A 24611-nucleotide genomic window follows, 5' to 3' on the forward strand; every position below is an offset into this window, starting at 1 on the left:
TAGGAACATTAAGCCTGGGGAGATTGGGCTGGCTTGAGACAGTCTAGTTTTGTAGATATCTGTGCCAACCTCAAAATGGCAAAAGTCTCCTCCCTTAGAATTAGCATAGTTGAGTAAGGTGTCAGTGGTATTAATCTGGATTAGAAGCCCTCGGAGGGGATTCTGAAACCTGCCTAGCCAACCAGAGAGCAGGCACCTGGGGGTGGCTGGCTCCCCCAAGAGCGAGACCCAGAAATGCAGACTTAAGTATGTGTTGGGATTCCCGAAGGTGGTTACAAGAGTCTGGCCATCTCGCGGTGACATTCTGCGATCCTGCTGTGTGGACGGTGGGTGGATAGGAGTATTGACGCTTTAACCTGTCCCTGAACTGCAGCTTCGCCCAACTTCAGAGTTCAAGACACTGCACATTTACAGCTTAGGTTACCGGGATTCTCCTGTCTCTGCCTTCTCTGTATCCTTTCCTTCCCTCTTTGATTTCTCATCCTGGGAAGTGGGGGCTGGGAGCAGAAGAGATGTGGTCAGAACTACACTGGAAGCAGCCATCACAGATGAGGAGTCTCCCCTAGGAACACTCCTCGAAGGTCCCCTCTGTGTCAGTTCACCGTTGGGCTCCTCCTTCAGGATCTGAGGGACTGAGTGGGCAATGTGGTAACTGGGGGTAGTACCAGTCAAGAACACTGGCATCGCCTGACCTGTGGTGGCGCAGTGGATAAAGCGTCGACCTGGAAATGCTGAGGTTGCCGGTTCAAAACCCTGGGCTTGCCTGGTCAAGGCACATATGGGAGTAGATGCTTCCTGCTCCTCCCCCCTTCTCTCTCTCTCTCTCTATCTCTTCCCTCTCTATAAAGAATAAATAAAATCTAAAAAAAAAAAAAGAGAGACCTTTAAAAAAAAAAAAAAAAAGAACACTGGCATCTTACCACTTGGCCAGGCAGCGCAGGGCCGTGGGGGCTTGGCAAGGCCGCTCGCCAGAACATGGTGAGGAGGGAGGCCGACTCCTCCAACATGTGGTGCAAGGCACTGGCGTGGCTCCGAAGTTCATGGGCACCTCCACTGCCCAGTGCCTGGGAAAGGGGGAGGACACCAGGGGCATCGTGGGACTGGGAGGTCACTCCCTCCCCCCCCAGGCACAGTGGGTCCTATAAGTTCTCAATGATATTAAGCTTCCTTTGTGAATGAGGCACAGACACGGGTCTGCTTGCTCCTGTGAAGCCCTAACCTAGAAGCCCAGACTCTGATCTCAGCAGTGACCACCCACTTGCAAGAATTCATGTGACTCAAGCTTTGCCCAGCCTCTGAGCTTTTAGTCCTGCTCCATAGTCTTGAGTCTAAAGTCCTGAAGGGGAGCAAACCATACCATTTTCACATATGAACTCATTTGAATTAAAGTTACTTAAGGAAGAGCAGGTGCAAGAAAGTATAAAAGCTGCCTGCTTTGATCACTTCTTTGAGACTCATGTATTTGGGGCTCCCATGTGAAATTAAATTTGTGTTGCTCCCATTAAACTGTTTATGTCAAGGTAACTATTAGGCTAGGCTAGCCAGAGAACCTAGAGGGGAGGCAGGGGGAGCTCCTGCCCACGCCCTGATGTCTGCGCTGGCACGCCTTGCCCTGCCCTGAACCACACCTTAGGCCAGGCTGAACCAGACTGACCCATCTGTAGCTCGGGGATGGGGATGGAGATGGGGACGGGGACAGAGGTGGCACCCTCTCTGCCTGGAATGCCCGCTCCACCCAGAGAGCCCACATGTCCCCCTGCACTATCACTGTGCTCGCCTGGGCTAATGGCCACTCTGTGTCCACTGTGCCTGGAGCCCCTTGTGCTCATTTACTTGGATGAGTGGCTTTCTCTCTGGGGTGGGCATTCCTGAGACGGGGTCCCCATGTGTCTGTATGTCTCCAGTGGCTCAGACAGCACAATCACTGGTGCCTGTCTCTCTGTGGGAGAGCACTCTGAGGGGCCTTGCTGCCAGCTTCCCTCCCCTGCTCGGTGGGAGCAGGGAAACCCATGGCCACCAGGCTTCCCACCCATCCACACGTGTGGCCCATGTGGATGTGAATATGCAATTTCCAGCCATCTGATTAAGTGACTGTATTCTTGCCACGGATGGCCATGTGCCAACAGGACTGTAACAGATACTAAGCGACCCAAGGGAGCTCGGCACAGCACCACGTGGATGTCACACTAACAGACACTCTGCTGATGAACACGGGGGTGCTGCACAGGCTTTTCTGGGGTCCTGAGGGGAAACACCAAGTCTGCTCCGTCTGGACAGAGCAGAGCTCACAGTGAAAACAGAAGACAGAGAAGAATGGCCTGGCTGGGTAAGACGGATCCTCAGCTGTTGGGTGATGCAGAGTGTGAAAACAACAGTAGGAGAAGGAGGTAAAATCAGAAGGAAAGGGCCGGAGAAGGGCACTTGCAGCTGTGACGGGTTACCTCGGCGCCCCAAGCTTCACGGCCCGGGCAGCTGCAGGCGGACCGCGCGATGGACGCTATCCTCCTGACCAGCAGTGTGCCCTCTCCGATCTGCTGTCTCAGGGCGCTGTAGTCATCAATGTGGCCAATGACGTGGCGGCCATGCTTATTGGCAAAAGAGCCATCAGCCACATCACCCTCCAGCTTGGGAGGGTTCTTCATTACTGGAGAAGAATCACAGCCCTGCTGCTCTGGAAAAAAACAACAACACACACACAGCAAAGAAGCCCACTGTTATTTATCATCGTGTCTTCAGTTCACTTCAATCCAAAAGGCACATCAAATAGTGGAGATGCAGGAATGGGAGGCAGTCACGGAAAAGCACAAGTGGGCGTGACGTCCACAGATATCCTGGGCTCTGGGTTTTTATCATCTTTCTTACATCATCTCATAATGACAAAACTGCCATGAGTCAAATGCTGTGCTTGTTACAAGTGAAAAATTCAGAACAAATACTATAAATTAAAAATTTAAACTTTCTGAGGAGAAGACACAGGCCAGGAGAGAAGCTGGTGATGCAGGGCACAGGTTGGCAATGTCATTGCAATAGGACAACCGCAGGCGGACATGCATGGCAGGAAAGATGGCCACCGAGGTCGCAGTGAGTAGGGCTAGAGGCCTCAGGACACGCAGAGAGAACTTTCTAAGTTCAGATAATGCAGTTATAGAAAAGCAAAGGTTACTTGCATTAATAATTTTCCATCATCAGTTCCTGAGCCCTGTAGCTGCCATATTTACCATCTGTCCTAATGAAGACAGCTTTGTCCGCACCAGGAGCCCCGGAGGGAGAGCTGGGGAAGCCAGGCACTGGGTCCATGCCAACATCCCGAACTGGAGGGGAGGCAGCTGAACCTAGGGGTGGAGACAAGAGAGAGCTCATCACACACACGCAGGGTCCCTGGTCTCTATGAGAGCTCAGGCGGCACAACTCACCTCTTACACATCCGTCATCACAAGGGAAAACAAGAGCAAACCAATCGCAAATTCCTGTTTTTGTTTTTTTAATTGATTGTGTTGACATGGTTTCAAGTGTCTCACTCCAAATAACACCCTCTATACAATCACTAGTTTGGAACAAGATGTTCTTTTTTTTTTTTTTGTATTTTTCTGAAGCTGGAAACGGGGAGAGACAGTCAGACAGACTCCCGCATGCGCCAGACTGGGATCCACCCGGCACGCCCACCAGGGGCGATGCTCTGCCCACCAGGGGGCGATGCTCTGCCCATCCTGGGCATCGCTCTGTTGCGACCAGAGCCACTCTAGCGCCTGGGGCAGAGGCCAAGGAGCCATCCCCAGCGCCCGGGCCATCTTTGCTCCAATGGAGCCTTGGTTGCGGGAGGGGAAGAGAGAGACAGAGAGGAAGGAGAGGGGGAGGGGTGGAGAAGCAAATGGGCGCTTCTCCTATGTGCCCTGGCCGGGAATCGAACCCGGGTCCTCCGCACGCCAGGCCGACGCTCTACCGCTGAGCCAACCGGCCAGGGCAGATGTTCTTTTAATTGAAGGATATTCCATGAGAAAGTGAGTTGTAGTTTATTTTTTTATAGGTTTATTTTTTTTTTATGATTTTTATTTATTCATTTTTAGAGGTGGGGGGAGCAGGAAGCATCAACTCTCATATTTGCCTTGACCAGGCAAACCCAGGGTTTCAAACTGGCGACCCTAGCATTCCTGGTCAATGCTTTTATCCACTGCACCACCACAGGTCAGGCAAAAGTGAATTGTAGTTTAAAAATTATTAGTTATATTTTTCTAACCCTGGTTTTGAATGTAATGTTGTATGTAGTGCCCATACTATGCTTTGTAACTAAGTATAAATGTTAAAGATATGGAATCAAGGAATGAACAGATGTATAAGCGACTAAACATTCTTTTTTTTTTCCAATTTTTGTTATGAAGAGGAGAGGCAGAGAGACAGACTCCGCATGTGTCCTGACCGGAATCCACCCAGCAAACCCAGTAGGAGGGATGTTCTGCCCATCTGGAGCATTGCTCTGTTGCTCAGGAACCAAGTCATTTTTTTTAGCACCTGAGATGGAGGCCCCAGAGCCATCCTTAGTACCCAAGGCCAACTCACTCCAAGCCATGGCTGCGGGAAACGGGGGAGAGAGAGAGAGAGAGAGAGAGAGAAGAGAGGGGTATAGAAGCAGTTGTTTCTCCTGTGTGCCCTGACCAGGAATCAAACCCAGGACTTCCACACACCAGGCTGATGCTCTACGGCTGAGCCAACCAGCCAAGGCCTAAAATCAGCATTTTAATCACCATTCTGATAAGGAGTTAGTATTGGAAAAAAATGTAGTAGTATGAGAACAGGAGACAGAAGCCTCAGTGGGTCAGAGACGTGTGTGGGAGACCAGGAGGCTAGCCTAGAGTGGAGGGCTTGGAAAATATTACAAAGACAGAAACAATCTTGCTCAGCATCCGTGGCTGAGAGCCGCTTCCCAGGTCGGCCTCTGGTGGGACAGGAGCAGCAGTGACTGAGCCAGGGGCCTGAGTCCTGGCTGTTGTTGGAGACTGTGGGGGAAAGCCTGGTTAGAGAGTGGTTGAGACGCAACTGAACACTACAACCATCATGTTGGCCTGAATAGGGCAAGGCATCCACTAGTGTAGGCTGAGCAGTTTCTGTGTGCCAGTCCATATATGCTTTCTTCTCTTTCTCTTTTATTTTGATTGATTTTAGAGAGACAGAGAAAGGAAGAGAGGGAGAGAGAAAGAGAGAGAGAGAAGCATTTATTTGTTGTTCCACTTAGTTTTGCATTCATCGGTTGCTTCCCATATGTGCCCTTACCAGGGATCAAACTGACAACCTTGGTGTTTTGGGGTGATGATCTAATCACTGAACATCCAGCCAGGGCCCGCTTTCTCATTTAACAGCCACAACAACATGATCAGGGGAGTATCACCTTCATTTGACAGATGATGTCATTGTCTGATAAGTGAAAATCTAGCAGAACCAGAAAAATGAAAATTAAAAGATTAACATGCTCAGGAAAAGCACGCAAGAAAGTTTGAAAGCTGAGCTCTAGGTGATCCTGAGCAGAATTAGTTTTTGACTATAATAAAATTGAGGATACGGCCATGGAGGTGAGTGGATATGAATTAATGGTGGACCAACAGGAAAGGAAAGAGGAAGTAGAAATAAATGTGTCAAGAGACTGCAGTGTGGGGACAGTATTAACATTCATGTTAAAACTAGGGGAAGTGAGAGTGATGAAGGATATTGAGATGAGAGGGAGAAAGCAGTTACACATTTCCATCTGCAAAGGTGGACAAAGGTGGCAAGGTGTGAGGACAGAACTGGTTGACAGCCACCTGAAATAAATATGGTTGCTTTCCACCACTTTCCAACAGCCAGATTTCCTTGGGGACAGGAACGTTTCCCACATGGCTGAGTTCCCCACATGTTAGGCAAAGGGAAGCCAGGCCTGCGAGTCTGGAAAGGCCAGCAATATGGAGACAGAGCAGGTGAGGCGGAAGGAACACAGACTGGAAACCAAAACCTATGGTTTGAATCTGGGGTCAGTCTCTCAGCTCCTGTCAGCCCTAGACTGTTTCAGTGCCTGAGTTTTCCCATGTGAACAGAATAAAACCTGCCCTACCTCAGGTGAAGTTGTTTGAAATATTGCTTGAAATTTTGTGGTAAATTTTAACACTCCATAAATACAAGGAATCGTTAAGCTACACAGCTATCAAATTACTGAGCAATTCTTATTTTATCAAACACTTGTAAATTGTTTCACTTAATGTTCCAAATAACCACACAAACTAGATATTATTATTATCTGCATCTTTTTTGTTTATTTATTTTATTGATTTCAGAGAGAGAGAAAAGACAAGAGAGAGAGACAGGAACATCAATCCATTCCTGTCTGTACCCTGACCAGGAATTGAACTAGCAACCTCTGTGCTTCAGGACAATGCTCTAACCAACTGAGCTTTTTATTTGGTCAGGGCTATTATCTACATCTAAAAAATGAGGAAACTAAGGCTTAAACCCCTGAGGAGGTCAAACCCCTGACTCAAGGCAAACACCAGCAAGTGGTAGACTCAGACTCAGAACTGGAGGTGGGTCTGACCCTGAATCCATGCCTTCCCACACATACACTGGAGCATATCCAGCTTCACCCTGACTTTAAGGAGCTAAGAGGAGGTAAGACTGTCCCCTCCACCACAGACATCCTGGTGGCCTCCCTGCTGGCTGACGGCTTCCCGACTCCCTTTCCTTCCTACCTTGGAAGGGCGGCTGCTTGCTTCCAGGGTCAATGTGGGCTGCCAAGTCTGGGCTGGTGGAGGAGGGTCCCAGGCTGGCTTTGCCGGCCCCATCGTCCAACTGCTGCTCCAGCTGCAGTCGCAGATTGTTGTTCACCTGAATGCTCTGCTCCAGCTGCCCTCTCAATGCTTGGATCTCTGCCACCAGGTGGCTCAAGTCACTGCTCAAAGGTACTGGGTGACAGGCATCCCAGGTGTAAGCTGAAAGAAGAGGGAGGAGGGGTTGGTAGCATTGATCCAAGTATTTCTAAGCATTTGTCAGAACAGAAATTGATTGACAGATGGGGTCAAGTCTGTTATTTCATGTCTGTATTAACTTTAGTCCTGCTGGCTAGTGAGCAGTGTCTTCCAAGACAGGAGGTCAGCACTCTAACGAGGGCAGGGGCTGGGGGGAAGGGACTTGACAGGATGCATGTGCCACATACACCACGTACTGCGTCTGGGCCACAGGATTTGCACGCTCACTATTTCTGCAATGAGTTACATGAATATTCTCACTAAGTGAGATAAATGAAGATTATGAAAACACTTTGGTGTTTTCAGTAGGTTCAGTTTTCAAGCTGGTTAAGTTAGGTTTTGTCATCAAATGAGTATATGAAAAATATTTCAATTCAGAGCTTGTACTGAATAATAGAATCAAGGATAAGCGATTATTGGGCTTTAGTAGGAGTAGCTTTGAAATGAATCCTAAGATACCTGTGGAAATGGATAAAGGCAGAGAAGGTGAGGTGATTCAGGATACTAACTGCAAAGTTCCATGATGCTCCTCCCTCTCTTTCTTTCCCTAAATCCAAATTCTCATATTTTGCTTATTAAAAAATGTTTTTCATTTATCCATTCCCCTTTTTCTTCCCACTAGCACATTAGATTATACTCTCATCACTTAATATACAAAATATCACTATACCCATTCAACAGGTTTCCCTGATTCAGAGGACTGCCAACTCCAATATGTCCCATCAGTCTTATCATCTTAAAATTACATTTTCATCATGTACCTATTTTGCTCAGAAAAATCAAACTCATTTTCCATTGCCGACTTCACAGAATGTTAAATTTTGCCCTTTATTGATTTCAGAGAGAGGTCTTCCATATACTGGCAACTCTCCTTCCGACCAGCACTACCCTCACACCAACGGATACAAAGCTCTCCACAGGCGGGTTGGCCTCCCCCCGGAGGTCCCGTGACTTTGTACGTGAGCCGCTCTCAGCCTGCGGTGCCCTCTAATGTTTCTTCAAGCTCATGTTCATCTCATCAGCAAAATTAGGACACTCAAGAAGGTTTTATGACAATTCAAATTGGGCTGAATAGTGAAAATTCTTAATATAATAAACCATATTGCTTATGGAATTTCTAAATATATAATAAAAAAAAACTAGAGTTGAAAGACTCAGGGAGTCAACCTTCCATCCAAAGCAAGAACTGCCTCTATGTCGTCCTTGACAAAGCACCGCTTTCTGTTTAGACAGGGCTGGGACAGGAGCTCATTCCTCACAAACCAGCTGTTGCATCACCAGACGGCTCTAGCGCTAAGGAAAACATGACTTATGTAAATCCAAACTCCATCACCCCTCACCCTCTGCCCTTTGCTCAGCCCTCTGCAGGCACATTAGCTCTTGGTCACCTGACTATTCTTCAGATATTCAAAGCCAGTTCTCATCCTCTTAGGATCTTTTTCAAGCCTAAAAATACTTAAGTTTCTTCAACCAGTTGGAGATTTCTGGTCTCTTGACCTTGTGGTCTGTGTCTTCATTATGTTCCTTAGTTTGTCAATGTCCCTTTTACAAGATGGTGCCCACCATCTAACAATATTTCTGATGTGGTCTCACCATAGGGACACCTTGCTCACACTGCTGTGGTCTCAGGCTGAGTTGGCTTTTCTAGCAACCCTGACCTACACTTCCTTGTGGAAATGTGTTCCTACCTAACTCCCCCATCCTCAAACCCAGGAATAGCTGCAGACCCAAGCTACCTCATCCTGTATTTCTACCACTGGTTTGTTTGTTTGTTTGTTTCAATTTATTGATTGGTTTTAGAGAGACAAGAGAGGAAGGAGGAGAAGAGGAGAAGAGGGAGAAGCTTTATCTGTTGTTCCACTTAGTTGTGTATTCATTGGTCACTTCCCATATGTGCCCTGACTAGCGATGAAACCCGCAACCTTGGTATTTTCTTTTGTTTATTGTTTGTTTTGGTTTTGTTTTTAAATTTTATTATTATTATTTTGGTAGCTTCAGGACAACGCTCTCACTGAGCTAACTGGCAGGGCCTACCACTGATACTTTTAATCAAGCTCAGGACTTTTTTAAGTTATTTTAACAGGTGGCAAACATCTTCAATAAGAGTAAAATTTAAATTGAGCCTTGACATTTAGGTCTTATTAGTGATATTCCCATTAAAAAAAATTGTATCTGTTAATTTTTTCACTGGAAAAGGAGTCAGAATGGGATCAGGCTGCCTGCTACATGGGCTGCACAGGTAGTCAGTATGTATTATTTATAATATTCAAAACCTTTTTCAAATGATGACACTACCAGGACAATTCTTTGTATTTAAACAATATCACTGCATATCTGGACTTTAATAAACTTGTTTCTGGCCTAGATGGTGGGTGAAGTTTGACCCAGGTGGCCTATTTTTATTTATTTATATTTTTTTATTTTTTACAGAGACAGAGAGAGAGAGTCAGAGAGAGGGATAGATAGGGACAGACAGACAGGAATGGAGAGAGATGAGAAGCATCAATCATCAATTTTTCGTTGTGACACCTTAGTTGTTCATTGATTGCTTTCTCATATGTGCCCTGACCGTGGGCCTTCAGCAGACCGAGTAACCCCTTGCTCAAGCCAGCGACCTTGGTTTCAAGCTGGTGAGCTTTGCTCAAAGCAGATGAGCCCATACTCAAGCTGGCGACCTCGGGGTCTCGAACCTGAGTCCTCCGCATCCCAGTCTGACTCTCTACCCACTGCGCCACCGCCTGGTCAGGCCCATGTGGCCTATTTTTAAAGATGTCTAGCTAGGCTTGATCTCGCTCCTGTGACCAACCTCTGGGCTTTGTGTATGAGATCTGGGAGCCACAGGCCTGGCAGGTGGCTTTTCTGAGACTTCCCAAAATCTCTGTGGCTTCTCCAAATCTGCAAATTCCCAAGGTAAAGAAGATCCCACTGGGATTCTAGCAAGGGTAGGAAACTGGTGGGGTGGAGGAGGAGGGGAACTTGTACCTTTCAGCCCCGTCTTGGAATCACCATAAAGGGCCTCGTAGATCTGCAGCTCTGACTGCAGGGTCTGGAAGAGCTGCTGTTTCTCCTCACACTGCTGCTGCAGGAGGGCTAGCTTATGCTGCAGCCTGCAGGGGAGACGGGAAGACAGGCCGCTGAGCTGGGGGCCCTCAGTCACACTTGGGCAACATGCTGTGAGCCAACCTCTGCAGCACAGAGTTTCAGCTCTAGCTGTTAACTCAGGGTTCGTGAAGACCATGGTCATGAATACAGAGGCCCAGAGAGGTGCAATAACTTTACTTAGAGTCCCGTCATTAGCCACAATAGCTAGGACACACCAGCACAATATTCTTACTGCCTGGAAGTGCTCTTTGCACACTGCCAAGCAGTTATAGACTTTATGCTGGGGACGAGCATCACAGCTGGCTTCAGAGGGTTACTTGCTCAGCTCTGGAGGAAAACAGGCATCCCAGAGAAGTCCTTCCTTCTGCTCAGTACCCATAAATCAGGAATAGCAAAGGGGAAACTGAGGCTTCCAAAAGGGACTATTAACTGTCTTGCCAATATCCCTTCTTCTAAATGTGAAATTAGGGCCACCTTCCTTATCAGTGGGCTCCCCCTGACCTGGAGTCTTTCTCCTGCAGGGACAGTCGTTCCTCCTGGAAATGCAAGATCTCCTGCTGCTTCTCCTTCAAGTCTTCCAAAAGCTGCTGCCGGCCCACCTTTTGGTGCTCCAGATCCACTTCCAGCTCTTGAAGTCGGGATCTCGAGGTCAACAGGGCCTCCCTCAGGCACTCTGTTTCCTGGGAGTGCTCTGGAGGGCAGAATCAGGAGCATTTAGATTGTGGGCCAAGGTCAGCAAGGAGATGAGCCCAAGCACATCCATCCTGACAGACAGAACTAAGGCTAAAGGAAGGCCAGCTTCTGCTGCAGTCAGCCAGGAGACAAACAAAGTGTCCGGTCACCATACCCACACACTCTGGGGAACGAGGAGGTGGGGCTCCGACTTCGCAATGCACTTGATCCTCTGACTTAATAAGCCCTACCTTGCTATTAGAAAAAACATTCTGGTTTCTAACGTTCACTATTTCTAAGTGCCCACCACCTTCTGCACAATAATCCATTCTTGAATTTTGCCAAAGATCAACATCAAGATTTCCTGTCTACCATTTTTAGTATATGTTATTGTCATCATTTTTTTTATTTTTTTTTATTTTATTTATTCATTTTTAGAGAGGAGAGAGAGAGAGAGACAGAAAGGGAGAGAGAGGAGAGAGAGACAGAGAGAGAGAAGGGGGGAGGAGCTGGAAGCATCAACTCCCATATGTGCCTTGACCAGGCAAGCCCAGGGTTTCGAACCGGCGACCTCAGCATTTCCAGGTCAACGCTTTATCCCTGCGCCACCACAGGTCAGGCATTGTCATCATTTTAATAGGGACATCTGTTCTGGGCTTATGTCATCTTTCTGATCTTCGTGATTTCTTAAAGATTCTTGACAGGACGGTCTGGGCAGGAATTTAGCTGGCCTGGCAAATTGTACTCATTTAAGTACAATCTTCTCACCTGTAAAGTCTGTTCTAGTCTTTCCAGACATGCAATGATAGTTTAGTAGTTGTGCCTTCTCTGTTATCTATTAAGTTCTATTAACTTCCCCAAGCAGTGAGCTATCCTCTCATATCTTCCCAGTCTTTTAGAACTATTCCCAGATTAAGACACTATTCCCAGTCTTTTATGGCTATTCAATAAATATTTGTAAATAAAAATCAGTTGTTGATAATACAGTGATTTGAGCAAGTCAATTAACACTCTGGTCAGCTGTGCCCCAGGCCGCACAGGAAATGATGCCCATCCATGAATGCCCATTGCACAGAGATGGGAATCTGGGCAATGATAGACATTTTGCTAGCACCTCTAGACACAGTCTTGAGGATTACTGACCAGAGAGAAGCCTTACCGATGAGTGAGGGGACGTGGGGAGGACACACAGGGATGGCAGCTCAGACACACAGGACAGACACACAGAGCTGCAGTCAAGTCTGGAGAAACTTGAGAGGGTTTATAGGCACTCACATTCCTTCCTTTTCTGGTTCCCAATCAACTGTGGGTTGAGGGGAGGTAGAACAGATACCCAAGTGGTATCCACTTTGCTAGCTGATGATTCTGCATATCTGCAGGCTGTTGGCTCAGAGCGGTAGATTTCCGGGAGTTATTTGTCCCTGGAGCCTATGGGTCAGAGGTCCACAGTTGGCCCCTCTCTGGAGCACCCTTTCCCAGACTGAGAACAGCTATGGGAATTTGGGGTTGGTAGACCTGGGGAGCTGGTATTTCACCTCCTCTCTCTGCTTCTCCAGTTGGTGACTGGTATGGCCAGGGAAGAAAGGGACTGAGAGAGACCACAGTCTGTGGTTTTTGACCACCCACCTCTGGAAACATGACTCAGCTGAGCCTGCAGGCTCCGGTTTTCTTCCCTAAGGAACCTGTTCTCGTTGTCGTTGTACAGCTGAGGCGTGGACTCCAGGCCCTGACTGTAGAAGTTAGAGGTGGATTCTGTTCCGAAAAGTGCAAGCAGGCAAGTTACACAATTGTCCCTTCTATGTCCCCAAAGATACTGTCCCAGTCCAGCAGAAAACCCTGAGGACTCAGTCCTGGCTGAAAGCCTGGTGGGCTGGAGGCTCAGCTCCCTGTGCCTCCTCTCGGGGTCCTCGCTGCATCATCACGTGCCCTCGCTGCTACCGGTTGGGGGGGCCCGTTCCCTAAATTGCTGTGGCTGCTGCGCTGTGGGCAGAACAAGGTGTGTGGAAAGGATGGCCTCCCAGTGACAGCAGCCTGGGGGAAAGTGGGGGAGGGGGATAAGTGGCTGGGGAGGCCCAAGACCTGGCTCGATCACCTGCTAGCCACATACAAGGGTGCAGAGGAGACAGCACCCTTGAGCAGATTAAGGATGGAATGAGAAGTCACACGGCTCTGGGGACAGAACCTGTTGGTTCTGCAGTGAGGGAAGTTACCCTCTGAGCTCCCCGACATCTACCAAGTAAAGGTGATATTACTGACCCAGCTACCTTGCTGGACTGTGTGCAGGGAGCCACTGCAGTGAAGCAGACCACTGCGCCTGAGTACTGCACAGAGGGCCTCCCTCCCGAGGCTCCCTAACTGTGACCCAAGGAGGCCCCCTGGGCCGGCCTACCGCTCCCAGGGGCAGTGGAGCTGAGCCGGTGCTCCAGCTGCTCCCGCAGGTGGTCGTTAACGCAGATGGACTCCTCCAGGTGCTGGCGCAGGTTGTGGATTTCACCCAGGTGTTCCTCCAGCAGGTCGGCCCCTGCAGCACGCCAGACAGGAAAGAGGTGGAGATGGAGAATCCTGGTCACAGGTGGGGTCCACGTGGGGCAGGGGTTCAGCCACTGGCCTCTCAGCAAGACCCCTAAACATCACCATCCTTCTGCCAACTGCATCCTTTCATATGGGCACCAGAAACACAGGACAGCCCAGTGCGAGGCAAGCCCCATGGACCTCCTCCCATAAAGGGCTAAGTGCAAGGGAACTATTAGTGTAAGTGTGCAGTTACTGGTGTAACTAGTGAGGGTAAGGCAGTGCCACACAGTTTAGAAAACTAGCTGAAGGCTGTGGGCTGTGGACAGGACATCTGGAACGGTGTGGCCACCTCCTGAGTGTCACTTTGGCTGTGGCAGAGAAGGCCTCACACACCCTAATACCTCTTCTTACTGCTACTCAATTAAATAGTCTTTGGCATGAGACAAAGCTTTTTCTCTGCCCTCCGACAAAAGGCCTTGGGTCAGATTTTATGAACATAAACTCATCCCGTGGGGTTAATGGTCTGCAATGCTGCCCTCTCACCCCTCTCATATGGAGGAAGGAAGGGGAGCTGGCTCTGATCTGGGGGCTGGTGAGACAGGAGAAAGAAGTAGCCCCACAAGGGGATGAAAGATGCAGAACAGAGAAGTGGGAGGGGTGCTAATAACAGACTACGTCACCTACACCGTTGTGCTTCTGCCTCAGTCTGTTTCTGAAAAGGGCAACCATCTCACTGTTGGAACTGAGCCACACCCCATGTTCACTATACAGCTAACTTGTCCATGTGTGCGATGTCTCACAGCCCTGACCAGTAGAGCTCGGAGAGGAAAAGTTTGAACTGGGTTTTGTTCACAGAATCTATCTGTGGGGCAGGGAGCTGTGTGGAGACAGCATCCTTTCTGTTACAATTCCTGACTGATGGAAGAATGTCCTGTGAGTGCTGGGGCCTGGCATTCTGAAAGGGTCCTAGAATGGGCTGTCCGGGCTCAGGGTGCAGGGAGAGGGGACGTGACTATGAGCCCAGCGGGGGATCCCTGGCTGTCCCACGCCCCGCACAGCACCGAGGCCGTGGGCAGGGAGGATTCAGGATGCTTGAAGCACTGTATGGCTCCTTCATTTCACCCCTGCTCTATGCACCAGGGGCCAGAGAGAAAGGAAAGGCCCTGCCCGGGGAGGACAAGAGTGGGCTCTAAGTAGGATTTCATTTCGCTTTACCTGTGGGTTTGGAGTTAAACTGGCACACGGAGGAGCCCGAGGACAGGTCTCCAGACATGCTCCCTTTCTGAGGTCTCATATCCCACTGGCCACCGCTTCCCAGGTACCTAGTAGGCTTCAGAATTCCACCCAGTTCTAGGGTGCCCCTGGGAGAAGAATGGGGCTGGGCAGGGTTGAGATAGTGGGCAAGGCCAGCTTCCAAGTGGCTGCTCTGCAGTGTGCCTGGGGAGGCAGGGGAGGCGGTGCTGACACCTGGGCGGGAAGAAACACGAGTGGGAAACAGCGTCAGAGGTGAAGTGTCCGCGAAGGCAACATGGGATGTCAGGATCCCAGCCCACTGCCAAATATCAATTAGATCAAGACATAACCTAGAATCCATGTATTTGCTTTCATGAGACACAACAAGGTAGGGGACAAAGTATATGAAAGTCACTGGTGTACACAAAGGGGAAGTCTAGTACTCCCCCTGGCTCCTGCTAGAATTCCTTGCGACAGAGTCCAGGGGAGTTCCAGGAGTAGAACTCACTCCCAAAGTCAGGGGTCAAAGATGTGATGGGATGTAGCATTGAGCACACCTGTGAACGGGACTATTTGGTTGGCCAGCACTACTTGCCTTCCCCAGCAGGTAACCAGGGAGCTTTTCCTTTGGGGCTGTCAGAGGAGAAAGGGGACATGAAATGCAGCTAGAGATTGTTGTTCCCATTCCTCCAGACTGAGGAAGTCTTTGCTGAGGCTAGGGGAGGCTCTACAGAAGGCAAACCTCACCCAACACTGATCCACCACTGCTGTCTAAAGAATCACTGAAGACTTGTGCAGAGGCAGGGAGGCCCTTTCATTTCATAGGCTGATGCTCTCACTGATCTCATGACGTCATGGGCCTTCCCTTGAGCTCCCTCATGTCTGTGTCTATGTAACAAGAGCCCAGCTTGGGGCGAGGGGGAGAGAGGTGGGCAGGACTATAGTTTAGGATATTGATACTCGTGGCTGCTTTCTTTCAGGTAGCATGCACATGAGTAGCAGGGTAAACAGGCATGTTCACCTAAATAAACAGAAGTGAGGTCACATTTCCTCCTGCAAAGCCAGATTCCTCTGAGTAGTTAAGTTAGTGCAATTGGCACTTGCCAATTTTTAACGCCCTTTGTAACTAGTTCTCAAATTGGCTACATACTGGAAACACTTGGGACAATGTAAAAAATACATGTTTTTACCAGGCCCCCCAGAGATGTTGCCTAATTGGTATGGGGTACAGCTTGGGCCCTGTGTTGGGGACTGAATAAATAAACAGGGTATTTTTGCAATCTGGTGCTGGGCCCAAACCCCCACCTCACCTGCCTAGTTAACAAAGAGCTACACCCGATTCTCATTTGTCTCACCCATATTCTCCGGAGGAGGCTAGAAGCTAGTTTCTTATTAGTGTAAAGTAGATTTGGATGGTATGATGGAGGGTTGTCTTTGAGTTGCCTTGGAAACTTAATTGAATTGCTGATGGACCACATTTTTTCTATGAATAAAAGTGGATGTATTTCTGGGAGCACGGACGTTACGGCTAAGGAACAGTAGAGACTGTTTGCTGTGGCGTCCTCCTGAACCCATCTGTATGTATATATATCTTTAAGTCCCTATCATCTATTTCAATTCCATACCTTTTCCCGTTCGGGACCCCGGTATATACTTGTCGTGGCTGGACCGCAACAGCCCTGGATGTTTCTAAATCATCCCAGGTAATTCTAATAGGCAGTAAAGTTTGAGAAATACTGTGATGGGTCTTTCCTTCCCCAATTTGCAAAATATAGACATTCATTAGGATCACTGGGAGTTAAAGAAGAGGATGAACAACATAAGCCTCTAAATTTTATTTAAGATTCAACAAAGATGTTGTTCCCTACCCTCTTCAATGCACCCCCTCACAAGGCAAAGGGGGAAATCATGGTTGTTGACAGCTTACTTTTTAACCAAGGTCATAGGAGGTTCCAAGTCTGTCAGCACTGTGATCAGTATACTCATTCTCCAGCCTCCCTGGCCACACAAGACAGAGAACATGCCCTTAACCATGCAAAGACACCACAGACTTGCATCAGATTTTAGCCCCAAAGCAACCTAAGAAGCCACCATGCACCACAAGGAAGCTTGGTTCAAAGAAAAAAGGAACACTGGTAAGCAATGGTCCCTTGGAGAGGACCACACATCAGGAGGGCAAAGAAAGGGCTGCAGTCTTCCTCACCAATGCGGGGACCACCCCAACTCTAGTCAATGCCGCAGACTAGATACAACTCCAGTTCATACCACCAGACCCCTTTCTATGCAGGGCTCTCCTTTTATGTCCCCTTGGACAGAGGTAAACTGACAACTGTGGAAACGTAAAGGGGGAAAGTAAGTTAGAAAACATTCTTGCTACGTTGGCATGGGACATATTTGTCACCCGTCAGCTGCTGGCTCCAGAGCTGCTAGAGCAGCAAGTTCCAGGTCAGACACACCAGCACTCTCCACTGGTCTCTGCAGGGAGAGAGAGAGAGGACTATTGCAAAGGCCTCAGAATTCGTTCAGCTGAGCTTAGCTCACGATCTGAGCAGGATGGTAACAAAACCATCCTAAGCTGAGAAGGTATACTGGAAACACGGACCACCTCTCCCTCTTCCTAGTGCCCTTGAACAGGTACCTCTCCTTCCCTGAGCCTTAGCTCCGCTCTCTGGCTCCCCTGTCACGCAAGGTGCATGAGGCTCAGGAGAGAACAGGTCCATGTTGCCAAGTGAGCCTAGATTGCTGTACCTGTGTGAGCGATGAGCAGAAGGTAGCCTCTCAGACTTCACTACTGGCAGAAAGGAAGATGCACAAACTCTCCTAAAAAATAGTCTTAGTCTACCTGGTTCTGGAAATCAAATAAAAAATGGGGCAGTGAATCCATTTTCGGGGTTGACAAAGAAAACAAACTGGTCTAAATGACATATGAGGCTTCAGGTGTACAAATTCCTTTCTGTAGTCTTAGGTCACTGGACGCCCCTTGTGTGGTGGTTCTCACCACCAATCTGGCTCACCTGAGCCCCTCTGCAGGCACAAAGTATGGCTCTAAGTGATGGCAAACTGCTTTCCAGCTGGTTTTTAAAGCACTACTAAAAAGTAAATTTATCATGTAAGGTTCTTTTCTTATTGTTTTCCTGAGCTATAAGTGATCACACATGAAAAAAAATTTATAGCCCTGGCTGGTTGGCTCAGCGGTAGAGCGTCGGCCTAGCGTGCAGAGGACCCGGGTTCGATTCCCGGCCAGGGCACACAGGAGAAGCGCCCATTTGCTTCTCCACCCCTCCGCCGCGCCTTCCTCTCTGTCTCTCTCTTCCCCTCCCACAGCCAAGGCTCCATTGGAGCAAAGATGGCCCGGGCGCTGGGGATGGCTCCTTGGCCTCTGCCCCAGGCGCTAGAGTGGCTCTGGTCGTGGCAGAGCAACGCCCCAGAGGGGCAGAGCATTGCCCCCTGGTGGGCAGAGCATCGCCCCTGGTGGGCGTGCCGGGTGGATCCCGGTCAGGCGCATGCGGGAGTCTGTCTGACTGTCTCTCCCTGTTTCCAGCTTCGGAAAAATGCAAAAAAAAAAAAAAAAAAAAAAATTTATAATGAGGTATGTAATCCATATAGACATCAAACTCTTTTCTAAAAGATGACAGTAAACAGTCCGTGAATTCTGTGACTACATCACATCAACTGCCTCTGTGAGTTCGAGGATAGAACTCATGAGCAGACATCACAGCCCATGTATCTGTTTCTAACTGCCCATCTGCCACCTGTCCGGGGCAGAAATGAACCTGTGCAATAGGAAGAAGGGCTGTCACCCCCTTCTGAATCCCTATGTCACCACCCTTTATGGCCCTCACCTGAGGAGGTTAGGATCTGACCTTGATTAAAAGCATTTCATAGCAGGAAATAGACATGGGAAGAATCCCACTAAACACGGCCATCTTTGCCATGGCCACTTCATCCAAAGCTCCCTCCCACGCCCTGCCCTCCAGCATGTCACCAGGCTGTCAGGCTTTCGGCACACTGGGTGTATTACACACTGTCAGCTGTTGGACAGCACCTGGTGAACGCATATGCCTGTTAACAGATGAGACACACACACCAGAAAGTTAACAGTCGATACATTTAAAAAAAAAAAAAAAAAAAGCAAGCAGAGCTGTCCCGCCATCATCCATCCACAAGTGACATGTATCCCTATTTTTTCCCCCAAACTCTGCCATCAAGCCACAGCCATGCAGAACAACACAGGGAGTGGGGGCTGGGGGATTGCTCGCAAGCACACAAATGCAGCGGAAGTGCTCACTTTCTCCCAACTGCTTCTGCAGCATCTGCAGCTCCTGCTGAACCTCGGCCAAGGAGACCACTGGGGCCTCGCAGCAGCCAAGGAGGGGAGGGCCAGTGGAGCCAAAAGGCAGGAAGCTGGGTGGAGCTGAGGGCAATGGTGCCTGGGGGAGGCTAACCAGCGTGGGGACAGAGGAAAAGTGAAGGCCTAGAAACAGAAAGTTAGGGAGAAAGTAGACACATCATTAGAGAGAAAGGAAGAAAAAGGAATGGGTAAGACAGAGGAGATAAAACTATTCTTCAACCACCTGTCTCCTTGGGGAGTGGCCATCATTCAAAGTGGCACTGCCTGGGATGGCTAGGAGTGATCACTGCCATGGCCTAGGGGGAGCACTACCCCCAAGAGGCTGGCCTGGCCACCCCCTTCCCCCATCCCCTGCCAGGGCCATCCTGCACACAGTCCGTGCTCAGCTTGAAAACAAGTGGCTACAGAAGGCAAATGGCATTACCGTAGCCAGGCTGCTGCAGCCTGTCCCAGCCATCCTGGCCACGGGCAGGTCAGGAGAGCTGTGTCTGAATGCTTCCTGGAGCCCCTGGGTGCTGCTCCTAGCATGCGCCAGTTCTTCTTATTGACAAGACTGTCCCTACACTGAGAACCCTTTTCCCTGAAAGCATTAGGGCTCACCCTGAGGAGGGCAAGAGTGCACTAAGGCTATGGGAAAACTTGTGTTATTAATGCATGTAATTCAAGACTGATGTAAACAGATTTTAGAATCTGAAATCAATACGTTCATTCACCAGATGAAAAACAGAGGTGTCCCCAAAGTGACTTGGACAGTATAGTTTACAAACCTGTCTGGGTATTTGTATCACGTGGGAAAAATTATTTTTCTTTTTTTTTAAGAATGCCTTCATTAAAACAAAACAAACAAACAGAAAAACACCTTATTTATTCATGTGAGAGAGAGAGGAAGGGAGAGAGGGAGAGCGAGGTAGTAAAAGAGGGAAGGCGGGAGAGAAAGAAAGAGAGAGAACACTGATCTGTTTCTGTATGTGCCCTGACCAGGGATCGAACTGCCACCTTTGCCTATTGGGATGATGCTCTAACCAACTGAGCTATCTGGCCAAGGCAAGAAGATAGTATTTAAATGAGTACACTTTGCCAGGCCCAGGCACCCTTCAGGGAAGCATTCTGATTGTAAAACCCTTGGCCTTCTACTCTGCTTGAGCCCAGAGCACTTATGCAGATGAGCAGCTCTCCATGAGTTCCTGGTGCAGCTGCTGCTCACTGTGTGAGGCTCAGTAACTTGACCACATCTTCCTCCTTAAGATCTTAGCTGACTGGTCATCAGGAAGCAACAGAAGGAAGTGCTGTGCTTTCTGGGGGCAACTCTACACAAACTAACCTCCTCACAGACCACACTGAAGACAGTGGCCAGGGAAAGTTGGGGGGTAGGGAGCCAAGACAAGCTTTGCCCTCTTCCTGTCACGGCTGGTGCAGACTTGTGATTAAATGGTGCACCCTGGCGACTACCCTGAAGCAGGTAAGTGAAATGTACCCCTCTGACTGGCCCCAGGATACACACATGTATGGATCAAGGACTGCCCACCCATTCATAAATCCTGAACAACAGCGCAATAGGAAGGGAACCTTGTCTGATGGTCCTGGGGCCACCTCAGCCAGAATGCAAGCAGCCCCACCTGGTGCAGAGGCTGTGGAGCAAATATAATGAATGGGTGATGTGTACTGGGGAGCAGCTGTGAATTTTTTGTTGTTGTTCTTTGACTACTTTGATCCTGGGAGAAGGATTTTGCCACTTTGCTCCCCAGGGTGAAATGAGAGAAAGAAATGAAAATGTTTATTTAAAAATGATTAGGCCAACTACTTGTCAAAATTTGTATGCAGCTCCAAGTCTGTTGTGGATTACTTATTTTTCTAAAATATTTAAAACAAAGAAGAGACAACACAATTAATGAATTAGGAATGGTTTCTTCTTTTTGTCTCAGGTTTGATGCAAATAAGCTCCTAACAGTGAAAACATCTGTCCCTGAAGAAAAGTCAAACAGGCAGCTGGGGAAGAGCGATGAGGTTCCTGTCCGCTGATGGTCGCATACCTGGATGGGCTTGGCCAGCCTCCTGGGGGAGGTGCCGGGAGGCAGGTGAGCTGGCAGGGCTGCTGCTGGGTTTGGCCTTAACCGCCTGAGGTGCAGTGGTGGATGATGGCTTAGAAGACAGTACAGCAGGATGACGGGGGTGATGGATGGAGTCTACAAAACCCATGAATAATAGAAAATGTTTGATGTTCCACAGAGAATTGGGACCTGGCCTTCCATTTAAACAGGGCACCAGGGCAAAGCCCTGCTTTCAGGACAGCACCAAGCACAAGCACTGTGGGCAGGGAGGGATCCTTTTCTTTCATACAGTAAGGCAAGCCACCTTAGAGGTGACACTGGGCCCAGCACCCTGAGACCATGAATATGGCACCTCCGGTCATATCTGGCACAACCGGCAGCACCAGCGGGATGCCATGCTTGGGGGTGCAGCTAACCAGAGCATCAGAAGACCTATCACAAAGGAGGTCAGCAGATAGATTCTGTGGTCATGAGGCAGTGGGGACGAAAGTCCACATTATCTTCCCATTCTCCCCTTGGGTCTAACAGCATGTACATGCTGGTGGAGACCTGGGGACAGGGTAACTGGAAGAGTCAGAAGCAGAGCAAAGACCCTGACCCGCTGGGGCCTATGCTTGGCACTTGGTCCCAGAGCCATGTTCAGTGTCATCCACACCAGCGTAGGTCTAGAAGTCCTGGTGATGGAGGTCTCCTCTCAGCCTAGATAAAGCTAGTACCACTCGGAAAGGGGAGATTACCTGGGTGGCAAGGGGAAGCCTTCTTCTCTTCATAGGGTGTGTACTCGCTGGCCATGTCCATGTCGGAGCAGGCTTCCAGCTCATCAGACAGGAAGGAGGAGCTGCTGGGGGAGCGCTGGGAGTCGGAAAAGGCGTGGCTACTGGACGGCGTGAGGGACCGGGCATCCAGCTTGGCCTGCAGGACTTCGATCACTTTCTCCTTCTCCTGCAGCTCCCTGCTGAGCCTAGAGGGGTGCGGGGGGACAAGAGGTGAAATCAAGGTCCCTGGCTGAGACACTTGAGCAATACACAGAAGTCAAGGGGGCCCTTCCTGCAGAGAGTAATCAAAATAACCCATCTCTGATTAGGGTGGGAGCAGGTGTGGTGCAGAGGGAGGGAAGCAATAGCTGCCCAGCGCCTGGGCACATGATATGCTGGGGACCAGCGGGGACTCTAAGAGCCCTCCAAGGCACTGCTGCCTAAAGTAAGGTCCCCACGACAGCTGCAGCCTGAAACTTCTGGTAACCCATCTCCCAACAGGTCAGTATGGAAGTGGAAGATAAGCTTTGGGAAACACAGAGCAATGCGACATTGCCTCAACATCCAAGAGCACAGTAAGGAAGATCACTTGGATGACTGAGGTATGGGCCATGCCTGTCTGCGATGGATCAGAAATGAAAACAAAAGCAAAAACGAAAACATTATGTCTTTCACTACGGATATTTTGAGAATCACTATGTGCTCTAAAGCAGTGGTCCCCAACCTTTTTTGGGCCATGGACCGGTTTAATGTCAGAAAATATTTTCACAGACCGGCCTTTAGGGTGGGACGGATAAATGTATCATGTGACTGAGACAAGCATCAAGAGTGAGTCTTAGATGGATGTAACAGAAGGAATCTGGTCATTTTTTAAAAAATAAAACATCGTTCAGACTTAAATATAAATAAAACGGAAATAATGTAAGTTATTTATTCTTTCTCTGTAGACCAGTACCAAATGGCCCACGGACTGGTACTGGTCCGCGGCCTGGGGTTAGGGACCACTGGTCTAAAGCACACTTGTGACACAAAGTAGCTCGAACTAGTGGCTACAACAATATTCTATTGTACACTATAAGGTTACATGCAGTGACTCTTCAAAAACTGGTTTCTAAGTCACTGTAGTTTCTTAGGGGACTGCAATGTCAGGTCATTTTCAACAGGAACTGTAACTTAATTCATTTTTTTCCCCAAAGGAATTGGGTGGCTATAAACTAACTGCCAACTCAACCGATGTAAGCCAACTGGGCAAAAAGTATACCCTGGTCTTTAAACACAAAGGGGAAAGAGATGTTGCCAACATGATACGGTGTGCAGGTGATGTTCTATTGAGTTGCACACTTGAAACCTGTATGATTTTGTGAACCAATGTCACCCCAATAAATTCAATTTTAAAAAGAGAAACACACAGAAGGGAAGCAGAGAGGACCCTTGCTTAGTTCACTTTTAAACAGACTGACTCCATGTTACCAAGCCTGGAGAATAAATATGCAAATAGAAATCAACAGAATTATATCAAAAGAGAGTAAAGAATTAGGTTAAAAACAACAGTAATGCCAGACCAGGCGGTGGCGCAGTGGATAGAGCATTGGACTGGGATGCGGAAGACCCAGGTTCGAGACCCCAAGGTTGCCAGCTTGAGTGCGGGCTCATCTGTCTTGAGCAAAAAGCTCACCAGCTTGGACCCAAGGTCGCTGGCTCAAGCAAGAGGTTACTTGGTCTGCTGAAGGCCCGCGGTCAAGGCACATGTGAGAAAGCAATCAATGAACAACTAAAGTGTCGCAATGAAAAACTGATGATTGATGCTTCTCATCTCTCTCCATTTCTGCCTGTCTGTCCCTGTCTATCCCTCTCTCTGACTCTCTCTGTCCCTGTAAATAAATAAATAAATAAATAAATAAATAAATAAATAAATAAATACAACAACAGTAAATTGTTCCATGAATAAATAGATTAAAATCAGCAATTTGCACCCCATTCCCCCATTCATGAAGCCACAGCCATGCTTAACCCCTTGGGCCTTGCTCCTGACCCCTCCACCAGATCCTACTTGAATTACCTGAGGGCCAGGGGCTCGAGTTCAGCTTGATCTTTCTCAATTTTATGATCCTCTGCAAGCCAAAGAAAAGAAACAGTCAAAAAATTAAACAGGTCCTACTTCACACATTGTAAACACAGGAGCCTATTTGCATGCAGAATAATGATTACTCTATGTGTGCCCAGGCTATATGGAAGAGCTATTCTAGGAGGCCTCAGATTGTGTCTTTAGAGAAGAGACCCACAGGTTGACCTGGTGATCACTATGACTTCCTCTGCCCTAAATCAAAGTGGAAACGTTTAAAGGGCACTTGCCCAGCTTCCCTCTGGAATAATCCAGCCTCCGAGCATGCCATACACTGACTCCCAGTGTACAGCTATGTGTCCCTTCATGGCTTTCATGCAGAACCTAGACTTGCTCTGAGATGACTAGGCCCTGTCCCACTTCGGCACCTGCGACCAGATGTGGCGTGGTCGACTCAAAGACTGATCCTGCAGTACTCAGGAAATTCTCTCTAAGCAAAGAGCTCCACTAATAACCAACATTCCTGCCCAGGCTGGCTAGCTCAGTTGGCTTTAGAGCATCATCCTGATATACTAAGGTTGCGGGTTCAATCACCGGTTAGGGCACATACAAGAATCAACCAGTGAATGCATAAATAAGTGGAACAACAAGTCAATGTTTCTCTTTCTCTGTCCCTCTTCCCTCCCTCCCTCCCGACCTCCCTTCCTCTCTCTCTAAAATCAATAAATAAACATTTATAAAATAATAACCAACATTCCTAGGCTGATACTATGATAAACCATGCCTCAAATACGTCCAAAAGGGCATGATGCTTTACTATATTTTAATTACATTCATGTATGATTCCATGCAATCAATGACAAAACAGACACCAAAAAGGTAAGTCATTTG

At 48.5% G+C, this 24611-nt stretch overlaps 1 protein-coding gene across 7 annotated transcripts in view; it reads right to left on the minus strand.

Moving 5' to 3' along the window:
* Window positions 1-24611, minus strand: part of PDE4DIP (phosphodiesterase 4D interacting protein) — a 205517-nt gene that overhangs the window by 4400 nt on the left and 176506 nt on the right. For 4 of the 7 annotated variants that reach the window (XM_066377294.1, XM_066377292.1, XM_066377297.1 and 1 more), the window contains 13 exons: window positions 23718-23769; window positions 21641-21864; window positions 20886-21038; window positions 18793-18978; window positions 14487-14738; window positions 13147-13278; window positions 12384-12509; window positions 10587-10776; window positions 9966-10090; window positions 6708-6947; window positions 3219-3332; window positions 2442-2671; window positions 921-1064 (listed from right to left, as the gene is read on the minus strand). In XM_066377294.1, coding sequence (XP_066233391.1) covers window positions 921-1064; window positions 2442-2671; window positions 3219-3332; window positions 6708-6947; window positions 9966-10090; window positions 10587-10776; window positions 12384-12509; window positions 13147-13278; window positions 14487-14738; window positions 18793-18978; window positions 20886-21038; window positions 21641-21864; window positions 23718-23769 — 2168 coding nt within the window. The remainder of the gene's footprint in view (window positions 1-920; window positions 1065-2441; window positions 2672-3218; window positions 3333-6707; window positions 6948-9965; window positions 10091-10586; window positions 10777-12383; window positions 12510-13146; window positions 13279-14486; window positions 14739-18792; window positions 18979-20885; window positions 21039-21640; window positions 21865-23717; window positions 23770-24611) is intronic. The other 3 variants (XM_066377295.1, XM_066377293.1, XM_066377298.1) reach the window with 1 other exon arrangement.

Source organism: Saccopteryx leptura, chromosome 3, assembly GCF_036850995.1.
Source record: "Saccopteryx leptura isolate mSacLep1 chromosome 3, mSacLep1_pri_phased_curated, whole genome shotgun sequence".
Taxonomy (NCBI): domain Eukaryota; kingdom Metazoa; phylum Chordata; class Mammalia; order Chiroptera; family Emballonuridae; genus Saccopteryx; species Saccopteryx leptura.